The sequence below is a fragment of the Osmerus mordax genome, chromosome 1 (genome assembly GCF_038355195.1).
Source record: "Osmerus mordax isolate fOsmMor3 chromosome 1, fOsmMor3.pri, whole genome shotgun sequence".
In the NCBI taxonomy this organism is placed as follows: Eukaryota; Metazoa; Chordata; class Actinopteri; order Osmeriformes; family Osmeridae; genus Osmerus; species Osmerus mordax.
Window position 1 is genome coordinate 3,617,956 of NC_090050.1, and position 16,547 is coordinate 3,634,502.

Genomic DNA, 16,547 nt, shown 5'->3' on the forward strand with positions numbered 1-16,547 from the left:
AACCAAACTCAGTCCGCTTAAAGTGGACCAACAGAGAAGGGACTCAGTTCTTTTTGCATTCACATTGTCAGTTCATTTGAATGGTACACTTCAGCTCTGATGGGGCCTCAGTCCTTCTTCTGTTCACACTATCTGGAGTTCAGACCTTTACTGCTTTGGATTAAGGGTCGTTTTCACTTGAACTTTCTCATTTCATCACATTTCTCATGTTATAAGTTTTTGTGCGTGGTAGACAGTTGCCGTTTTATGTGTTCTACCTTTACTTGCATATCTGGAGAAGTGCAGTAGGTTCCTCCTCAGACCAAACTACTCCTCGTCCACTAGTATTACTAGCGTTACCAGTTGCCATGGCTCCGTGTTTGTTTCTTCAAACGTCCCAGTTTATAGTGTGATCTGTCTACGGCAAGCGTAGAGGGATAAAATACAATGGCAAAGGGCGAAGCAAACCTGAAATGCTTTGTGCTCACAATTCTCAGGTTAAGTGAACCACAATGCAGACTTGAAGCGAACTGTACTCAGACCACCTCCAGTGGAGGTCTGAGTACAGTTAGTTTCAGAGGGGTCTGAGTCATTTTTGAGTGTTCACATATGCACAAAAAATGCTGGCTAATTGATCTTTTAGTTAATTTGGAAGGCTGAAAGGGACCAAGTGTGAAAACACCCTTAATGTTCCTGACTTTGATATTTGTGTAAAAGCTCACATTCTGTTCAGAAATCACAGTGGTAATCTTTGTGGATTGGAGGGTGAACTCTAAAACACTGATGAATATATATTTGTTTTTGTTCTTTACTTCAGAAACATCCATTGCAATGGCTGCACACCAACCCAATGTCCACACCACACTCATCAGTACTTTACTTCAGAAGCATGACTTTTACATCGGCTGTGGCTTGTGCTGCAAACAGGAAATAACCGTCAGTTTTGACCAGCATCACTGTCACAGAGATATGCTCTTTGCCAAGGAGAGGGAGGGATATCATGTATGGCTGCGTGTATCTGATCTCCCTTCATTTCCCAACCCAAAGGAGTACTTTGTGTGCAAAGGTTACAAGGAAGGAAATGGGTGTGACTTGCACGGTCAGCGCTGCACTTTTGCCAAAAGCTCAGTGGAAGCAGTAGTGTGGAACTTTCTAAAGCAGAACGGGTTCAGTTATTCTGACCTCATCAGCTTGATAAGAAAAGAAAAAGGATTCCCACTTGAACCGACAATCCATGCCAACCACCAGAGACTCAAAGAACAAATCCAAAGTCAGTTCCCTGGTAAATTTATACAAGTTTGTAAAACCTGTTTCCACAGCAAACGGCAGAGGGCTGTGTTGAAGGGCAGCACCATAACATGCTCTTACACCCAGCCCCTCAAACATCGTTGGGAGCCAACAATGGTTCTTCATAATGGTAACATATTTACAGAGCTTAGGCCTAAACCCAATAAGAGTGTCAGCAAATGGTGGCGCTGTAAGTATGCTGAGAAGGGAGAGCAATGCGTACATGGAGCACAATGCTGCTGGTTTGCACATAGCAAGCTGGAGATTATTGTGTGGAGTGCTGAGAGCCAGGGGTTTGACCGCTCAGAGCTGCTTACTGCTGTCAGGCAACAGGGGCCCAAGACACCTGTCTCTTCATCCCAGAAAAGGCAGTACAATTGCAATGCCTGTGAAAAACAGTTCTACTCAAGAGGAGACTTAATGAATCATTGTAACGATTTAAGTCACAGCACACGAATGGAAGAGCTGAATTCTGTTGGAATGGGAAAATGGAAACATAGACATCCACCACAAACAAATCAAACCTACAGATTATGTGAAAGGTATGTGAAAGACAAAGTATATTTTGGGTACCGGTATATACTGTCTCCTCAGACATAGAAAAGGGGGGCCTTACCCATTAGAGATGTAGAAGGACAGGGAGATATGCACCTCACTTCAGGATACGCATGTGCAGCTGTCACAGGCACTAATGGAATTTAGTAGCTTGTTATTACATTATCCCAGCCAAACAGAGCTCCTTTTTGTTGTTTTAATACTTCAGTTGGGTAAAGCATTGCACGTTTTCAAAGTTTATGTTTTGGTATGTGAAACCCTTTGGCTATTTGGACTGATTTTCTAAAGGGCCTCTACATGTGAGCTTGGAAGCAATTGTGTGGACGCACACTCACAGGAGGAACTCAGAGAATGGCATGTGCGAGACAAGATGAAGCGAAAGACGGTTTCTGCTGCTGAAGATCAGGGTGTACTTTCATACCAGGACAGTCTGCTGAGAGAATACCGGGGCAGCATGGCCATAGATCTTATTGTATGTTTAGATTGATTTAAATACAGTATATACATATATACCATTTTAATATAGAAGTATATTATATTTGTATTTGTAACATTTGGTCCATTTCATTTTACATTTACCTACTCTGTAGATGTCAGAAACATTGCCTGGAACTACTGTTGAATGTGACAAAGACTTGGTGATCTTTGGTCATGCAGAAAACAAGACTCTGGAATGGAAGTTCAAAATACAATCCAAGGTAAGTAAGTTAAACCATTAAGCTTTTATACAGATCTTCAAATGTACTTTAGATGTGTGAGCATGCTTTGGAACATGTTAACAAGATGTTACTAACAGATGGTTAGTAAATATGGGATCTGTCGATTGGGATTTCTGTCACAATTATTTGAGATGGGACAATAATCATTCTCAGTTTACCTGTTCAGTACAATACTTTCATAGAAGTTGCAGGTTAAGCTTCTTTAAATAGTTACATATTTGTTTGGTTTGATTTTCCAATTTGTTTTTAAAGAGACTTTACCAATTTACCAAAGTTTTGTTTTTTACAGAGACCCATTATGGAGGTTGCCTTGTTGAAGCAATTGCCTGAAGCCTTTTTCTCTTTAGATAATAAAAATCCTGAATTGTGCACATACGCCTCAGGCCAACAGTTCTACAACACAGACACCATGACCTATGACATCACTGTGACCTTCAAGTCAAGCAACCCAGGTCTTTATGAACAATGGTTGGTGTGTGACCTTGACATGAGACCAGTGCTCCTGCAGAAGCTCAAGGTAAGAGTGGGAAAAATGTCTGACCCTCAGCTAATGGAGCTACCAGAGAGCCACGGCCATCCTTGTCAAGAGTGTGAACGCTGGCATGGAGGAAATAGGGAGATCATTCCATGTCTATACAAAACAGATGCACAGGAAGAGCTGCTAAAAGAGTTCAAACCACCACAGATGAGTTTACAGTTTAATTCACCTGAAGATATCAGCACCCCTATGAATCACCTCAATTACAAAGACAGAATGCACAATTTCTTGTACAATGAAGAGCATGCAGAGGATTCCATAGTGGCAAGGTGATGAAACTATGTCTTTCAAAATATATTTTATTAGTTCCGAATTCATTTTTAAAGCAACAACTAAGTCTTTGTTTTGTCCTGTATTCTAGGCTCAGTGTTCAAGGTAAAATTACTTTGTCAACCACCTTGGATGATTCTCTTTTTGGGATGAAGATTGCCCCACAGGGTGAACTATTTGGTGCCATTTCAGTGCCTTATACCCTTACCCCTGATACACCAGAGGGTGCAGTCCTTAAACATGATGTACAGTCAGCACTCATTGCACCAATACAATCCAACAAACAAAGTACCAAGGTGTATGAAGCCATCATCCTCAGAGACACCACCATTGGGAACAAAATGCACTTTAAACTTTCCAATACATGCTGCTCTGAGCTTTCTCTTCAAAGCAATAATGTATGTGAAATGGAGATACAGTTTAGGCTTAACCGTCTCAAATTTTGTGAAATGCACAAAGCAGTAGATCTTCTTCCAGACATGGATAGAGTGTTACCAGACCTCAACAACACCAGTGTCTTACTGGGCACAAAAGAATATGAAGGACTAGGACTCAATTCAAAGCAGCAAGTGGCAATGAACATTATTGTTGGAGAAGCATGTGAAAGAGGAACTGAAGTTCCATTTCTCATATATGGACCGTTTGGAACAGGAAAAACATTCACTCTTGCTACAGCAACCAAGGAGCTGGTTAAGAAACCTACCAACAGGGTACTGATCTGCACCCACACAAACAGGTAATTCAGATTTCTAGACAGATGCCGATTAGATAGATATTTATCAATTGAAAGCATAGAAATGTGTTTCAGATAAACTGAGCACACTCATTTCAGATTTAACCTGTGTGATATTTAAGGTTTATTATGATACACTTAGACAGTTGATTGCATACTTTCTGGATGAAATGTAAACAATTATTAGGAATGTATTTCTTACAAAAATATTTAGTATGTTATTTCTTAAATGTATTTAAACCTCAACATCAACACGACTGGAGATAGGAGAATGTAGGGTGCAAGTTAAAAAAAACTGATACTCTGTTATTTCACCAGTTCTGCAGATTTGTACGTGAAAAAACATTTCCATAGCTCTGTCAACTCTGGCCGTTTTGAAGTTAAACCTCTTAGAATAAAGGCTGAAGAAGCATCTGTGAAATCCACTGACAAAGTAACTTTGCAGTATTGCCATCTCTCTGAAGACAAGCAATCCTTCTCTTTCCCTGATGAAGAATTATTAGCCTCCCATAGAGTGGTCATAACAACCACGGCAATGGCAAGACACCTCCATGATCTGAAGCTCCCGATTGGCTACTTCACTCACATCCTTATTGACGAAGCTTCCCAGATGTTGGAATGCGAGGCCCTGATGCCCCTTGGTCTGGCGGGGCCGAACACCCGTGTGGTTTTAGCTGGAGATCACATGCAAATGGGACCAAAACTGTTCTCGGTAGATGTTCACCAACGCTCCAATCACACTCTACTGAACCGACTGTTCCACTACTATCAAGGTCAACATAGTGACGCAGCCTCTAAAAGCAGAATCATTTTCAATGAAAACTATCGCTCAACAAAGGAAATTGTGGAATTTGTGTCCACTCACTTCTATGTTGGCAAGAGTGATGTCATCAAAGCTGTTGGAAATGTTCCATCGCATCCAAGTGGCCATTCCCTGAAGTTCCATCATGTCAGAGGAGAATGTGAGTTGGACACCACATCAATGTCCTGGTTTAATGTGGAAGAAGTGGAAAAGGTGGTTGAAATAGTGGAAGATCTTCTTCGAGACTGGCCATCCACCTGGGAACCTTCGGATCCAAGCTCTATTTGTGTTCTATCAGAAGGACACCAGGTACATTTTCAGTTTTTCTCACATCCAAAAATGTTTTATTTGACCTACAGATCTTATGAACGATTGTTATAAGTAAAAGGATATTGCCTTATATGTGCATGTGATGTTATTGTTCAATGTGTTCACAATGTACTTAGGTTTTGCTGATAAGAAACCAGCTTCGGAAAAGACATCTTCATGCAGTGACTGTGGAGAATATAGCAAATGTTCAAGGTACTGAAAAAACTTTGCTTTGGGTGTACAATTTTCACAAAACAGAATTTGAATTGATCCCAAAACATGCAATACATTTTGATATAATTTTGACATACTGTGATATACTTTTATGAAGGAACCTTATTGTTGAAGAAATTGATATGTTATTCAAACTTCTTGACAGGCAAACAGTTCAGGGTCATAATAATGTCAGCCATTCAGACCGGAGACAGTCTTCGTACCCTTGACACACCTGGTCTAGATTTATTGAATGATGCCCGGGTATTGAACACAACCATCACCAGGGCTCAATCCCAGGTTGTTGTCGTTGGGGATGCTGCTGCTCTCTGCTACTTTGGAAAAAGCTCAAGGTTTTGGGAAAGCTACATACATTACTGCATCAACAAACAAAGTGCACACCCTCAATTTCTTACAAAAGACTTCTTAAAGCAAGAGGTCAGAGAGATTTCTCGATTCAGCAAACAGGATAAAGAGGACAACAGCGACAGTGAATCATCCACATCTGAGATACCTGACATTGAAGACCCAATACTGAAAGAGCTTCTTGATGAAGATAAAGATGTCAGGGTAGATGTAACAGCTGAGGGTCTGTTAGATGTCCTTTGGGGAAAGGACAATGTAGAAAAAGTTAACAGACATGAAGGGGAAACAAAACAGGAAAACTATCCTCTGGAACCTGTGTCATTACAGAGGGATCCAAGTAACTACAAACACTGCACTTTGATTATGGAACAGTTTGGCTCTGGATACGCCATACCTCTAGATGAGCCCTCCTCTCGGATTCATATTAAAGGAAGAACAAATTTGGCACATTCTTTCCCCGGAGATCAGGTCCATGTGGAGATTTTTAACAATGGAAGCCATCCTCCTGAAGGAAGAGTTTTAAGTGTAGTGAATGCAGACTATGGTTCAAAGACTTTTGTCTGTACCGTTGATAACTATGATCCCCAGGTGATGACACCTATCAACAACTGCATCTCTAAGATTTACACACCATTTTGGAAGGACAAGCCAAACCACATTGCAGTGCGTACATTTGAAGGTCAGCATTTGAAAGTGGAGAGGTTTGAGAAGATAAATGAAGAATTGAAAAGAAACAAGCTATTTGTTGTCCAAGTCTTAAAGTGGCGAGATCAATTTCGATACCCCTTAGGAGTAGTTGTGAAAGTCCTCCCAAGAGTAACATCCTTAGATGCAGGACTCGAAGTTCTGGATATAGAGTATAAATTACAACGAGGGCTTCCATCATCTATTGAAAAGGATGCCCAAATATTCAAGGATTTGAAAGCCGATGTAGAAAATCGAATGGATTGTCGTGAATTTATCACCTTTACAATTGACCCTGCACACTCTGAGGATCTAGATGATGCCATAAGTGTGAGAGATTTAGGCAAACACTACGAAATCGGAGTTCACATAGCTGATGTTGCAAGCTTTGTGGCAAAGGACTGCTCAATAGACAAATATGCAAGACAGAACGGAACAACGTTTTATCCCCCTACGAAAGAGCCTTTCTACATGTTCCCCAAAGGTTTGAGCACCAACAATTTCAGTCTACTACCTGACTTTGAACGAAATGTCATATCATTGATGGTTAAAATTGACAAGAGCACTAATTCCATCAAAGATAGTAGGTTTGCCCTCTCAGTGATACGCTCGGACAAGAAGTTGTCATATGAAGAAGCTGAAAACATTCTCCAAAACTCGACCCAAGGATTAAATACTTTGGAGGGCTGCCTCAACATTGCATATACATTTTCTGAAGTTCACAGAAAGGCTAGGAAACAGGATGACTGGTACTATAAGACACCAGATGAAGATGTAGTCATTGGAAGGAGGCAGTCTCACAAGATGGTGGAAGAACTCATGGTCATGTACAACCATGCTGTCACAGTTTATTTGCTCAGTAATGCAGAAACAGCAAGCTGCACCCCAGTCAGATGCCAAGAAAAACCCAACACTGAGCAGCTTCGCAATTTAAAGGCGAAATTTGATTCAATTATTCCATTGTCCATTCATTTTACTCATTGTATGGTGGGGGTTGCCAACATTGACCAAAACCACAAGATGGATCGGGCTGTGATTAATGAAACTCTTCAAGACTTGCCACAAAACACAGACCTCCCAAATACCTTTTCTGTACTAACCTCTGTCATTAAGTGTCTGGATTTGGCCTGCAAAGACGTGGATATCCATAGAATTGTGGACCTACTTGCAACCGATGACATTTATCCCCAGCTACAGCCTTTGGTGTATGAGTTCAGGAAGTCCATTCATAAGGCACATGTTCTACGGTCAAACACATCTCACCTGTCTCGAATTGGGCATTATGACCTTCAGCTGGACAGCTACACATGGGCCTCCTCACCTATTCGTCGATATGTGGACATTGTTGTACAAAGACTTCTTCACTCAGTTGTGGACAGGAAAGCTGTTGAATACACTCCTCATGAAATTGATCAGTCATGTCTAAGCTTCTCTGACCTGTCTGACCAACAGAAAAAGTATGAGAGGAAAGCACACCCTTTAAGTCTTGCATCGCAGCTTAATGTAAAAAGTGCAAGGATGATTGCCTTTGTCATTGATGTCTCCCCAGCAGGAAAAAGTTTAAAGCTATCATTTCCATTGAACCGACAGTCTTTGCCAAATTTGGTCCCAGTACTGTACAGGGATATGCAGTTGGCAGACCAACCAGAGTACATCAAGGAAGACAACTCTGTGTTATTGAAATGGATGAGACGAGTTTATTCCTTCACAAATGAAAACATCCGCACAGAACTGCAACATCAGCGGGTTAGTCAATCAGTCATGGCAGTTCCAACCAAGCTGTGGAAAAGTATCACGTTAGCGCTCAAGGATGAAGATTGGGACGCTATGCTTCAAGGCATCAAAATGATCAGATCAACTGACAACGATGACTCACAGGAAATACCCCACCACAGTCTGACTAAAGATAGGACCAGTCTCAATCCAGATCACTTTGTTGAACTATCGTTGAGATTGAAGCCTGGTGAGACTGTGGAGGTGCAATTGGGAACAGACACTGAGAGGGGACTGTTGGTGCCAGTTGTTCAAATGCTGATTGTTTGTGACAAGTTCGAGATCTGCTTGGAGCACACCAAAAACCCAACCCAGTGTTTTTCCAAATATGCACTCCATTCATCTTCACAAACGTATGACACATACATGGACTATCAGAAAATATGGAAACCATTGTGTGAGATGGAATCAGCCTCCAACGCTGTTGCCGAAAATGACAGCATTGTCATAGACAACGTGCAGTTAACATGGAAGCAAATCCCAGGAGCCAAAAAGCTCTGCGGATCTTTCCAGATGCCACTTGACAAGGTGGAACTGTGGACCATCAAGTGTAATTTGAAACAATGTTTACTCTGTATTCGCTTGAGAGACCAGAATTTGGGAAACAAGGGTACTCAGAATCATAAGAATGTTGACCTCATGAATATCCCATCTCTCATATGGGTTGCTCATGGAGTAACCACCAAGGTTACTGATGAGGAGAAAGCCAAAGATCTTACCTACATCCAGATCGACTTCCGGATTAACCACATGTCCATGGACAGAATTCCTGATAGTATATACTGGAAGGATTCCAAATTCACAGTGGAATTGATCCCCAAACTGCTACCAGATGTGTGAGTTATCTGACTTGTTCAGAGTTTTTCTCTCCAACATACTGTAGATGGAGGTATGCAGTAGAAGTAGAATACATTTTTGGTTTGTGTGTTACCTGTAGCCGCAAGGAGGATGCAGTCACTCACCTTACTGAGGCTAATCACCTTGTGAAGGCCATTGCTCTTGGCAAGAAGACCAACTCTGGTAGTTATGCCTTGTAAATGCACTCTACAGAACACAACTCAAAAGCCACTGTTGCTAGTATATAGCAGTGTTTGCAACTATAATTATTTGTGCTCAATAATCATGCTTATAATTTCACCCCCAAAAACACCCCAAGCAAAGCATGTTTGTAATGTGTTTGTATCCATTTAAGTTTACTTTAAATTTTTTGGGGTCCAATAGTATCTGTTACAGCATTCCGGATACCAGTCACTTTTGAGATTGCAGAGCAGCTTGCTGTTAAGTTTCCAGAACTGAACCTCAGTCAAGTCACGGCTATACGAGAAGCCCTCAAAAAACAGTTTACTCTTATTCAGGGACCTCCAGGTAACTCAATGTCAACTGTAGAATAACCATTTCTAAATCTATGGTCATTAAATGTAAAGAAAGTAATAGCATATACAGTAATGATAGTAATATATACTCTCTTTTAAGGTACCGGAAAAACTATTGTTGGAGTTCACCTTGCTTATTGGTTTTTCAAGCTAAACCAATATGCCCCAACCCATGAATTAACAACTACTGATGACAGCTCTCCACCACGGAGATGCATTCTGTATTGCGGGCCATCTAATAAATCTGTGGATGTTGTGGCTGGTAAGTCACTTTCTTTAATCTTACTTTTTCAGATTCAGAATGAGAAAATTGATTTACACATAGCACATACACATGCATTATTCCACATACATGGGTAAATTGGTTTGGTCGTTAAATAATATAATTTAGTTCTCTGTATATGGACAAACATTTACCCAAATGTGTTGCAATATCTGAGCTCACAATTGTCAAATAATTTGCGTGACAGGTCAACTTCTAAAACTGAAGGATGTCCTGAAGCCACTCCGTGTTTATAGCGATCAGATGGAAATGTTAGAGTTTCCGTATCCAGGCAGCAACCTGAAGCTGTCTCGCAGATCTGTAAGGGAGGGGAAACCCAACAAAGAACTAAGGTGTCAATTTTCTTTTATAACATTTTCTTTTATAATAAATCACGTACTCTGACAACTGGAGGTTATGAATGCACTAATGCTATATAAACACAAATTCCCCGTCATTTAACCCTCAAATATTTACTTTCATGTACTTCAATGTGGTTAATCATGCTTTTGTGTATTTTATTACAGTCCCATCACATTGCATCATCTTATTCGAAAACCAGAAAATCCTTTCTCTTGTGAAATACTGTCTTTTGATGAAAGAATTTCTAAGGAAGAGAACCTCTCAGATGAAGAGATTAAAAGGTATTGACATCTTAATAGTCATCTCTAACATAATTGCCTGATATACGATGCATCATAGAAATTATTTCAAATATCTTGCCCTGACACTTTGATATATTCTCATTCTTATTACAGCTACCAAAAACTCTTGAGCAAAGCTCGGAAACATGAGTTGATGTTACATGATGTTATCCTTTGCACTTGTACTGCAGCATCAAATCCCAACTTCGCTAAGCTGCACATTGAGCAAATCATCATTGATGAGTGTGCCATGGCAACTGAGCCTGAATCTTTTATCCCTCTTGTCACCCACAAGCCGGAAAAGGTAACTAATAGGGGAACCTTTTACATTAAGGTTACATTAACTACCATGTAACTACATAGCAATAACTATAGTCAAACATTGTAGATAGTATGTAATTGAATGGTATTCATTGTTAGTGGGATATGTTATCACAAAAGTGTAGGCACAGTATGAAGGAATGGTGTGACGGGTAAGTGAATGTTGTAGAGGGGCAGTCGATGGTTGTGTTGCCAAAACAAGATCAATGTTAACTTCAACTCATGGAAAGCCCATCCTCTCCCATACCAAGTTTGATATGTTTACTAACTTCTGTATTACATTAGTAACTATTATGAACCGTAATGTAGTGTAACTACATACCAGGTGCTACAGCACTACAATGTTGTTACTTTAAGTGTTGCAATGTTGTTCCATGGTAGTTAATGTAAACTTTATGTAAAGTCCCACTAATAACATTCAGATACTGATCATTATTAACATTTTGATTTGGATAAGCAATCATCTTAAACCTTGATTTATCAGGTTTCACGAACCAACCACAATTAACAAAAAATGTGTCCGAAATGATCTCCAATGACTAATATGAGTTCTGTTTTCTTAAAACACCATTGCAACAGCCTTTTAGTTTTTACTGGTAATTTTTCTGTTAATCATAAACAATATCTCTTCCAGATTGTTCTACTTGGAGACCACAAGCAGCTACAGCCCACCGTCCATTGTGATTTGGTGGCCAGACTTGGCATGAGGAAATCTTTGTTTGAACGATACATGGATAAGGCATTAATGCTTGATACCCAGTACAGAATGGTAAGAATGCAGTGATATACTCATATTTTTTACTAGTATGATTATTATTGATACTATGGGATCAGGAAAAATGTCTGTCCAATGTTAATGTGGTGTTTCAATGATACAGTATATTGTATGTTGATTTTTTATTAACAAATACTGTAGATTTTAATTTGAAAATATGAAGCCTTATGTGTATGTCATTGCAAATGTATACTTTTCCAGCATGAGGGCATATGTGAGTTCCCCTCAAAGCAGTTCTATAATGGACGTCTCAAGACAAATGCCAAGCGGAGAGCTAGCGTCCTGCTCAAGCCGTCGGCCATTTTTACACCTATCCTTTTTGGGCATGTTGCTGGAACAGAGATCAGCCTAGTGGTCTCCACTGAATGGGGGAATGAAAACTCCATGGCTAACATAGAGGAAGCTAAGCAAGCGGTAAACCAAAACTATCAGACCATCTGTGTGTCACAAACTAATATGCATGCAATACTAATAGTGTGGTATGAATATTTGGTTGGCAGGTTCACATTGCTTCACTACTCATCAATAAGGCACGGGTGCAGGTCAAAGACATAGCCATTCTTACACCATACAATGCCCAAGTGTCCAAAATCAACGAAACTCTGACAGAGAATGGTCTCTTGAATGTTAATGTGAGCACCATTACTAAAAGTCAAGGTAAGGTTAATTGCAAATAATGGTAACCTAGGGCTCACATTATGTTTGTACTAACCTATGATGTCACAATATGTTTGGCCAAACCCATGACAACCTATGATGCAATGCCATGTAAGTACAAAGCAATTACTATGCTACTATACTGTTGCTATTACAGGTTTTATTCAATTGTATAAATAGTCCTTAATGTCAACTGAGATGACACTGCTACCCAAATCAACAAACCAATAAATTCAAATGTTGATGAAGTGTAATAATTACACTCTTAAAAGTGTAATCATTGTTTTTGACTTCAGGCAGTGAATGGCGTTATGTGATTTTGTCCACTGTACGCTCTTGTCCCGGGTCTGAGATTGACAAAAGCCCAACTAAAGCGTGGCTAACCAAGAGGCTTGGTTTCATCATGGATCCCAACCAAGTCAATGTGGCCATCACTCGAGCTAAAGAAGGACTGTGCATTATCGGTATGTTTTTATAAATCACTGTTCAGCTGTTCAGTGTTTGTCTTCTGATGGTTATAGTTTTTAAATTTTAAATGCCTTGTCTATACCCTATCTGTTACTATACTTGGCGCTTAGTGCATACTGGGTATCAACATTAACATACCTAACATACCCTAAATGCACAAATAGAACATAGAATTAATATTTTAGTAGATGCATTGCTGGCTTACACTATTACACACATTTTCGCTCCACAGGTAATAAAGAACTTCTGTCGTGCAGCTGGCTGTGGAAGAATTTGCTGAGACACTACCATGAGAACGGCTGTGTTGTCGATCACGCCAAGGACATTCAGGTCCAAAATCCCGGAGCCAAACCCAAGTATTGCGCATCAGTCTTGTAAAGTTTTCACAAATGTATATAGACAAATATGTTGAATGTATGCCAAATCTATGAATCCATAAATATTATATCGAAAATAATATAACCTACAGATTATTAAATGAGGTGAAAAAATGTAACATTTCAACATTCATTTTTTGTCTTTTTAAGTTTATTAAAGTTTGTACATATATATGTTTTGACTGTTGAAGATTTTTTCTTTTACTATTTTACATTAGTTTACTATTTTTATTCACAAAAGGGATCAAATAATATAATAAAAAAAACAATGTATTTCTTTATGCTGCATTATGACAATTTTCATTTACAAATAGGCTTACTGTAAGTACTAATAAAGTATATTACACACAGTAATGTATGTACTGAACATAAAGAAACTAAATACATACACTGACGTATTTAAATGTTAATGGTGACATACTTGACCAGTGTGGGCTCTTATCATGAAGTGCAAAACCCAATAGATATCTTGCAGTGATGATTATTAAGTAAAGTAAGTTCAGGTGGTGACTTGCTGACTGAAGAGACAAGGTATTAGGTGTCCATTTGATCCACCATATATCTTGAAATGTCGTCTTAGAAACCCACCATACCTCTTCTGATTGTGCCACTTGATTCTTGGTAGAGTTCTCCGCAAAAAACCTCCATATCTTTTTTCTAAACTCCTTAGATGTATTTCTGCTGAAGAATCATTAATGTGTATTGGAGCGTATTGGCTCAAAATCCTCTGAAACCAGTCATCTTCATTCAAAACTGAATTGTTTAAGTAGACATCCTTTTTCTCTGCAGACTGAACACTGTCCAGTGGCGTGTCTGCCTTGGACTCAGTGCGTTTTCCCAATACCTTTGGTGTGTTTCCAGTTATGTCTGTGTCTTTTTCATTAACTTTTTTCCTAATATCGGAATTAATTTTGTAAATTTTCTTAAGGAATCCTCCATACCGCTTGACTATTGTACCAATCGATATTCCTTTGGATTCTGTATCTTCAGCATGTGTTGGTCCTTTCTCATTGTTGTTCGCTAATTCTTTCAACTCATAGGCTTGAACTGCTTCAGCACACTTATTTCTCTTTTGCTCACAGAGTGTCCGAAGTTTGCCCTCACACACCAAGGTACATACCTAATGAAAACAAATAAAATACAACAAACCACAATTAACAGTTTTTATGATTTTATATATGCAAAAAAATAACTCTAAAATAACCCCCAATAGATTATTTAAACATAAAAAAGGTGTTATCTTTGACCAAGATGTTCTGGTTATTAAACTTACACATTACTTTGAGAGGTAATTTTAAGTATGTGGACAGTTATCACAATAATCCTACCAGTTGGTTGAGGGTATTTGAATCTGACACGTCTTGAAGACAAGTAAAACACTGGGAGGAGCAATCTTCATACTGTGTTGAGAGTTGCAAACTGAGGGAAAGCAGTAGCAATACTAGCACAGGGTAGAACAGCATCGTAAATGTTCTCTCTTCTTCTCTTTGAAAACCTGAAAACAGAAAAACCCTTTGAATATAATAAATGTCTTTATTCAATTAAGTAGTTACAGTCAACTACTTAATTGTAGCTGTTAAGTGTAATAATTAATTTCTTACGAGAAATTAATTATTACACTTAACAGCTACAGTATTTAAAAACGATTTACCTTCTCCGATGTATTAAGTGCTGTAGGTATTCTCTAGTGAGTATGTTTAAGTTTATGCAATTTCCTTCCTTCCTCTTAAAACGACTGTTCGACCCAAAAAGGATTTTGACTGGGACAGTTAGTGCTGCAGTTAATTTATAAACCTACATTATCAATTAGGTATGCATGAGGTCTGTCCTTTCAGCCAATAGGAACTCTCTTTAGGTCTCACATGATTCCTCCTCAATCTCTTTTGCTCCCTTACACACACTCTCTTTCATATACACACTATTTGCAGTTCTTACTTTTTGTGCAGTTTTTACTTCTACTATTTCTACAAATGTTTTCTACGGTAAACTAGTTAACTACACTTGTTCCAGCTTGTGTTCCCGATTCAATGTTGAGCTAATAACTGTGTCTGTATGTTTGTATGCTTGCTATGGGGATTTTGTAACACTAGTTTTCTATTAAAATAGCCATTTAGCATTACAGACTAAACAAATGGGAGTTAACTTTTGCACCACTATTACACTGGCGATAAAGCCAGCAGATACACACTCCCACTGCCAAATGCTGCCAATGGTAAAAAAAAAAAAAATCATATTTTCTCACACATTTGATTTCACGGCATTTTCAATTGATATTCTATGAATCGATGGGGATTTTTAAAAATCTAGACTGACATCTAATGAAGTCTGATCCATCCAGTACGCACTTCAGCATTGATGTTATGTCTGCTAAGACATTACCATGCCATTCAATGGAAGCAGCAAAGGCCACTCATTCCTTGTTAGTTTGTTAACATATTAAAACTCATTTTTAAAATATCCCTTAAGTGGAGTCTGGATACAATTCTTTTTTATGTACACTGGGGGGCATAAAACCTCAATAATTGTGATTGGGTTAAGACATTACTGTAATACATAAGAAGTAGGTGATGGTACTGGGACCACAACAAGAAGCTTGGTGACACTTAAAGGCAGGGTAGGCAAGTTGCACGAAGCTAGCTATTTTAGCTTCTTTTTGACACTATAGAGTCAGTGTAGAGAGGCAGAGTGCGCGCAGGTTGGTAGGTAGACAGACATGTACCCGTCCAATCAATAGTCAGGGTACCACTTAATGATTGGTCGTGTATATTACAGTATTGCGACCAGTGGTCGTGTCCCCCTGTCCCCCCCGGGATTTCCGTCTATGATTGCGACGCCCACAGATGTCGGAATGATTTCATATTACCGTTAAACCTTTAGATATATTGGTTGCTATTAAGACGTGAAGTTACTTTCGGCAAATATGACAAAAAGTGCTTCTCAACAACATTGCCTACCCTGCCTTTAATACATAAGAAAGCGATGGTAATGAGAGATGGTAATGTTACCACAGTATCACCTTTATGAATAACATTATATTGTAATGTAAAGTAAAGTATATTAGTGCATACAATACCAGCACAATATGTGAAAGGAAGATAGACTGACACAGCTGTCTGTGAGAAAAAGTTTTAACTCTCTGATTCCATCTGAAAACATAATCATGGTTCTTCCTGAAACTCAACTTTCCTATTGCTTTACATTTTCTTGAACAAAAAAGTTATTCTTTAAAGCCTGATAAACAGTGTTGACTAGAAGCTGTTAAAATCAAACATCAAAATAAGACTCTTTTCACTAAAAGACTTTCTGTTACTAGACACTTGTCACAGTGGAGGGCTTGGGACTGCTGTGTCAAAAATAGTTTGTTAATGAATGTCCTGGTCTTCCTGTACTGAACTGATTGCAAGTGGACTGTAGGCCTATTTGCCTTATACTAAGTCAATAT

At 39.0% G+C, this 16,547-nt stretch overlaps 2 protein-coding genes across 3 annotated transcripts; one reads left to right on the forward strand and one right to left on the reverse strand.

The window, feature by feature from the left end:
• The first annotated feature begins 238 nt into the window (after positions 1 to 238).
• helz2a (helicase with zinc finger 2a) lies at positions 239 to 13,279 on the forward strand. Of its 2 annotated transcripts, XM_067239561.1 has the most exons (19): positions 797 to 1,808; positions 2,110 to 2,293; positions 2,412 to 2,519; positions 2,830 to 3,347; positions 3,440 to 4,084; positions 4,400 to 5,192; positions 5,330 to 5,405; positions 5,572 to 9,064; positions 9,166 to 9,248; positions 9,450 to 9,593; positions 9,702 to 9,863; positions 10,072 to 10,216; positions 10,391 to 10,507; positions 10,622 to 10,811; positions 11,463 to 11,597; positions 11,805 to 12,017; positions 12,104 to 12,260; positions 12,557 to 12,724; positions 12,961 to 13,279. In XM_067239561.1, exons 1-19 carry the CDS (start codon positions 811 to 813, stop codon positions 13,104 to 13,106), a joined length of 8,475 nt encoding a protein of 2,824 aa, XP_067095662.1. In that variant the 5' UTR covers positions 797 to 810; the 3' UTR covers positions 13,107 to 13,279. The 2 variants fall into 2 exon arrangements, 1 of the variants encoding a protein (XP_067095662.1); XR_010876849.1 differs by lacking the exon at positions 12,104 to 12,260 and having other exon boundaries at positions 239 to 1,808.
• A 105-nt stretch (positions 13,280 to 13,384) lies between these two features.
• On the reverse strand, positions 13,385 to 14,568 carry LOC136948675 (proenkephalin-B-like). Its single transcript, XM_067242624.1, has 2 exons — positions 14,434 to 14,568; positions 13,385 to 14,225 (listed from the first exon to the last, which is right to left on the reverse strand). Exons 1-2 carry the CDS (start codon positions 14,566 to 14,568, stop codon positions 13,605 to 13,607), a joined length of 756 nt encoding a protein of 251 aa, XP_067098725.1. The 3' UTR covers positions 13,385 to 13,604.
• Positions 14,569 to 16,547: the final 1,979 nt, after the last annotated feature.